The following is a 6,044-nucleotide window of genomic DNA, read 5'->3' on the forward strand; positions in this document are numbered from 1 at the left end:
TAGAAAGAGACAAAGGCAATGATGCAGGCGATAGGATTTATTTCTTGTGAATTGTTTTGTTATTTGGATCCGCTGTGTGAGATCCTGGGTATAATGTCCAGCTAGAATAGACTATAATCATCGTCATCCCATTCCGATTCCTCTCTTCTGATGAATGATTCCTTGGACTTCCGTGTCCCCTATTTCCCACCGAAAAGACATAAAAACCGTGTCCCAGACCCGATCATAACTCCTCGCCCCATGCACGCTTGGTACAACCAAATAAGAAAAAAAGAGATATACAAAGGAGAGTAGGAAAGGGAGAAGGAAATTTGTTTGGTTCTCACAGGAACCAAAAAGCCCATTCACGTGGGCGCTTCGACTCATCGACATCATCTCCCTCATCAATATTCAACGCTTGCTTTGAAATCACCCAAGCCAGAAAAGATTTCCTCCCGGAGGTGTCCCAATCTCCAGGTTAGAAAAAAGTCCCAAACCAGTGTCGTCTGGATCAACTCTGTATGCCTCGCGGCATCCCTCTAATCTTAATCACCAACACGAGTTTGAATAGCTAAGTGGTTTTTCTCCCTCTTTTTTTTTCTTTTGTTCGTTGCGAAAAGGCCTAGACAACCCTCTTTTAGACGAGGAGATAATCCCAACCCTTGGTCTGCATGACATCTCTCCAGTGGATGTAGTGTGTTGGTATCACGCTTCCTGTCTCCGATGCAGCAGGGGAGCAAGCCTGAGACTGCATAGCCACGAGCTGGTCGGCCTCGATCCACGTCTCCCGCAGCAGCGAGCTGACGCGGCCAAAGGAGCCAAAGTTGGCGGCCTCACCGAGTTGCGCGACGCGGTCCTCAAAGAAGCCGCGGAACGACGAGCCGGGCTGGCTGACGGACCCGCCAACCAGGTAAACCCACACAAGAGAGCGGTCGAATCCCTGGTGACCTGAGGGGATGTGCTGGAGAACGTTGGTCAGCTTCTCGACCAGGCCGATGCAGCTAGCCTGAGTAGGGTTGAAGCCGGGAACAAGGCTGCACAGGTAGATGCGCGCCGCGAGCCTGAATGCTGCCGTGATGTTCTTGCTCAGCTGCTTTGGGCTCAGCGAACCATTAGAGTTAAATGGAAGCCTAGGGGCAGTCTCGCCAACCTCGGTGAGACCAATCTGGTCACCAAGAACATGAACGTGTTGACAAAGAGTGATGTCGTCCATTCCGTCATTCCTAAGTGCCTCGAGGCAGGCAATCTCGGAGATGAGGTACATGACACGATCTTCGCATCCCATGAGCTCGCGTAGGCCGAGCGACGAATTGGTCGCAGACAAATGCTTCTCACGGTAGGTGTGGGCGAAGGTGGGTGCGCGGCCCTGCATTGTAGCACCCAGGATATCGATCCAGGCAGTGAGTGTCATGTTGAACGGTGTCGGCGCAGCCTCTGCGTTGGGGTCTGAGACAATGCGGGGAAGGTCAAGCTTCTGCACAAGAGAAATGGCGGCCTGGAAGTGCTGGTGCCAGGCAATGTCTGGGAGGGCATCGTCGAAGCGCCCGACGCCGCACTGGAAGAAGATCAAGCCAAGCGCAGCCTCGAGAATTTGTTGATGGTTCTCGTCGCGGTTAAGAGCGTCGCAAAGCGCAGAGATGGTCGCGTAGCGGTGTCGCATGATGTCGGCATCCATGTCCTCGCTCTGGGAACCAGTCGCAGCCTTGAGGTGCTGAGCGGCGATGCTCAAGCAGCAGTGAAGGTAACCCTTGTTGCTCTGGAGCGCCGGCAGGATCAGGTCTGAGCTGACCGAGCCGTGTTGGTTGGACTCCAGGATAGGGAAGATTGTCGGCAGAACATGTCGGACGAAATGATCCAGCAGGCGTTGGTCACCCTCGTCGAGCTCAATGGCAACCTGCCTTGATTGCATGGAGCGGCCATGGGCAAAGTCAAAGAAGTTGACATTCAGAGTCTCTTCAGTAAAGGACTCGCGCCTCTCCGAGCACACCTGTTCAGTCCATTCGCCTTCCAGAGGGAACGACGGCAGGGTTGTGCCCGGCAGCGGCGGGGTGTAGCAGGTGCTAAAGGTCGAGGTTGTTGATTCCCTGAGGGTAGGCACATCATTAACAAACATTTGCCTCTCAGTCTTGACGTCGATCTCGTAGGGCGAAGCATATGGTCCTGCGAACATGAAGTCGGGATGTAGCTGAGGAGTGAATGCGCCATATTCTGAGCCTGTCGTTGGTGGGCTGTTGAAGTTGAAGCTAAAGTGCGAGTCGATGGAGGCGGATCTTGTCCTGTCGAGAGGGTCTGAGAAGGTGGCCGAGGTTGGCAACGATGGGATAGAGTGAGAAAGGCCTGGAGGTGAGCTCATGGCGGTTTGAACAGCGTGGGCACCCTTCTCGGCGAGCTTCTTCTTCTTGATGATTGTCTTGATATCATCCTTGTGTCGCCTCCTGGCGTCGTTGTTGCTCCACCAGTGCGGGCGCTTGTATTCGCATACGAGACCGAGGTGCTTGCATGCTGAGCAAACATGTTGACCCTCGTCACACTTTTTCCTCCTTAATCTACAGGTGTAGCAACCTGTAAGTGGGATTGGTTGACGGTTAGTTTATGAAAGTTCATAGCGTAAATATAAAAATAAAAAAACATGCATAGTCTGGTGGTCTAAAGTCGGCTGGGGTGATAGATCTAGGGCACGCTATAAGGGTTACCGACCTGTTCTTGAACGGCGGTGCATCTGGCTCTTTTTGTTAGAAGTGCCATTGGCAGTGGCGGCCGCGGCCTTGGCCGACTTTGTCTTTGTTGCTGATGCGACAGCCATTTTTGGTACTGGCGATGCTGTCGCGAAGTTGGCCTGAAGGTTGGGGGATATTGTTGACATTTGTACCTCTGTGTGCTTGACGAGATGGGTACCCTGCGTTGACTGGGAACAAAAGGCCCCAAGGGGACTGGGGGTGGGCGTGGTGGTTGGGGGGTGTGGATTGGAAAGAGGAGAAGGGGGGTGACCCTTGAACTTGAGTGATAGCGGGAAGCGAGAGCCGGGGCCCCAGTCTAGTCACAGTCCAGGTCCAGGTCTAGGTCCAGATCCACTCAAAGGCTGGCCCACTGAGATGATTAATTGCCCTGTTGCGCTAAGTGAATATCAAATTCTCCAAGCGTCGGGTGTCGGAAACAAGAATATTAAGTTATCGGGGTATTAAGTCGTCGAGACTATATGTGCGTTGTCGAAAGACTGTAGATAAGAGCAAGACCGGCTTGCCTTGGGTCGGATGGTATCGTAACGGATCGTCGAAATGATTTGTCTGAAAAAAGGATGTCGACGTCGACGAGATATTATTAAGAGAGAGGGGATGAGTCGAACGGGACTGAACGACACTTGGGACTTCCTTCCTGCCACTGGCCTTGGTCTGATCTGAGGGAAGAAACAAAAGATCTCGAAGAACTTGTCGGATGGGCTAAAGCCTTATATCACGACCTCCATCTCGAACTACGGTAGGCTGAGGTCAGTTGGCATGTTCTATTTTTGAACACAGACCAAAAAAAGAGTGAGAGCCTTGTCTTTTTTTGGCTATTCCTTCGTCGGGGACCCATGTCCACTCTGCCCTACGTGGTAGGTTGGAGCTCTGCAGCCAAATGTGGAGCTCGAACGACGGTCTCTCTGCAAGCCGAGTCTGGTCCACAGAGATGCAGGTCGTCGGCAAGGGAGGGAGGACTTACAAGATTATTGGCGCACTCTTTTGATCAACATCATGACCCTGTCCCCAAAAGTGTGCGAGCTGCCAAGTAACGCGAATCTCCACCCACCATCAAGAATAGGAAGCGATCCATTACTGGTATAGTCCCATGCCGACAATGGGCCGGTTGATGACAACGGATAAAGATAGTTGCAGCGGGGGACGCGGGTTGTTGAGTGACCAAACGGGAAGCTGTTTGGCGACTCTGCAGGCCGCCATGTCGCTTCCGGCTGGACACTGCTATGGTTGTAATGCATGATGACCAACAAAGGCTGCAACCAGCCACAAGAGTCACCAACAGCTGATGAATATGGGTTGAGCAACCACATTAGCAACAATAGGGGCCCTTTGCGGACCGTCCTTGCGCTTGGGTTCTGAGCCCAGAATCTGGCCAACCGAGATAGATCTTCACTTGGGGCTGCGGCTGGCTCATTGGAGCTTGCTGGATTCGTGCAAGCTTCATGTGATCACAGCTCAATGTCTTGCCGCGCATAAACTGTTTCTTTTGCATCTCGATGTCTTTTTACGTACTCCGAAGTGATCGGTAACAAGCTGCTCCTCAAAAAGATAGTTCTCTTACCCCGTTGTAAGTAGGGTTTTGCCTAGTCTGTGCATGGAATATACCCTGTAAGAATACTACCAGGGAGTTGTTGACCCGGGAGCGAGACTGGGCAATGATCGCATCGTGCGAGGGACTGCTACTACCTCGCCTTAATCGCGGCCAACAACTTTGCAGCGCAGAGAAACCCACAGACAATGGTCGGCTCTGACGGCGAGGGATCAGGGTAAAGCCAAGAATCAAGCCCCGCTCAGAACAAATGTCGGCTCAGCCTATGGACAGCCCGTAACAGTCGGCGACTTTTTGCTCGCTGTGGCTGGCCGAGACCTTTGTCATCAAACGTAGGCTATCTGGAGCCTTTGGTAGGACAACAGAGCAAATGATGAGCCCACGTAGTTAGCGACTGGGGAAATGTCTCCGGCCGTGAAAATAACGGCCACCCGCCTCCCGTGCAAGATGGCGGGTTGCCTTTCCTCCCCATATTCTTTGTTCTTCCACAGTAGCCCAGTGTGTTGCGGTGATGCCCCAGCACCAAGTGCGGTGTCCCTATCGTGCGTCGTAGTATTCTTGCTTCATGGAGAAGCAAACCCGCGTGCTTGCATGTTTGCTTGTAACCTCACACGAGGTACGCGAGGTACAAGACCGGCGACACGCGAGCCCGCTAAGACAAGCATAGAGTGCGTGCATTCCAGTGACGGTGAGTGAGGTCTTTGCGGTAATTCGGGGGGAAAAAGTTTCTTTCTCGACCCATTCCAACCCTCGGCCGGCGGGGTTTGGATCGAGGTTGGCAAATTGTGGAGACACCCGGCAAGAGGAGGGCTGCTTTGGCTTGCTATTTGCTGGAGTGTGGTGCTTGAAAATTGCTAGCGCATGCCGTCGGGATCGACCGTTGCCAATCATCCTCCAAAACTTTGTGATGAGCACGAGCCACCATCCGAAAGCTCGTCCCAGATTGGCAACTGCATCACCTACTGGATAGATCCCTGGTTGAGCTTGGGCCAATGAGATAATCGTCAACCAGGGTTGACCCATGCAGATCCATGGAGTCAAGGATACTGATTGTTCTCCATTATGGCTGCTACGACCGATGTAAGCCATCGCAACAAGTTTCTTTGTTCGCGATGATTTATCAAGTTCAGTGCGAGATGGCTGTCAAATTGCCCATCTCCCCTAAAAGTTAATCTCACAAAGTTAATCTCGAGTCTTTCTCGAAGTCGCTTTGTTCTTTTCATCTTTGTAACTTTACGTAATTATTTATATTGCGAACCGGGTGCTGACATACGTCCGCGGCTTCAGGGATGTTTGTTATAATCCCTGTTCTCGCATCCTGCATCCTGGAAAATATTGATTCCTGACGACCTTTTCAAATGTGTATGCAGGAATTATAGTGTGTGTGCCTTGAATTATACCTAGGATGGCAGGCTAGGCTTACTGGTAGGTTGCTTATGGAGTACCATCCATACCACGCCCGCCTCGGTAAAGTACTGGACACCTTTTCTTTTTTTTTTTTTGGTCATGGAGGGTACAAAATACCCGTAGCCGCGCAACAAACTGGAAGCGCCCGCTGACCAAGCACAAGCCAATATTTGCCCACATCACACACGGGCTAATTTTGGATCAAGACGATACTCTCTTGTCAAAGATGCTAAATTTAACCCGCCGGAGTATGGGCCGTTGCACTTGACTTCGTAGACCTCGCAATGACGTTGGAGGATCACAAAAGTTGGACTCGGGTTAAATGCGCCTATCAGGATACCAAACCATTGCATTTCCCGAGGTTTGTTCTTATT

At 51.8% G+C, this 6,044-nt stretch overlaps 2 protein-coding genes across 2 annotated transcripts; one reads left to right on the top strand and one right to left on the bottom strand.

The window, feature by feature from the left end:
* Positions 1–616: 616 nt before the first annotated feature.
* On the bottom strand, positions 617–2,842 carry PpBr36_08674 (uncharacterized protein; the record flags this gene model as incomplete). The annotated part of the gene is made up of 2 exons (XM_029895802.1): positions 617–2,541; positions 2,677–2,842. 2 exons carry the CDS (start codon positions 2,840–2,842, stop codon positions 617–619), a joined length of 2,091 nt encoding a protein of 696 aa, XP_029747107.1.
* Positions 2,843–5,124: 2,282 nt separating this feature from the next.
* Positions 5,125–5,259, top strand: PpBr36_08675 (uncharacterized protein; the record flags this gene model as incomplete). The annotated part of the gene is made up of 1 exon (XM_029895803.1): positions 5,125–5,259. The coding sequence occupies one exon, from the start codon at positions 5,125–5,127 to the stop codon at positions 5,257–5,259; it is 135 nt and encodes a 44-aa protein (XP_029747106.1).
* Positions 5,260–6,044: the final 785 nt, after the last annotated feature.

Source organism: Pyricularia pennisetigena, chromosome 5, assembly GCF_004337985.1.
Source record: "Pyricularia pennisetigena strain Br36 chromosome 5, whole genome shotgun sequence".
NCBI classification, from domain to species: domain Eukaryota; kingdom Fungi; phylum Ascomycota; class Sordariomycetes; order Magnaporthales; family Pyriculariaceae; genus Pyricularia; species Pyricularia pennisetigena.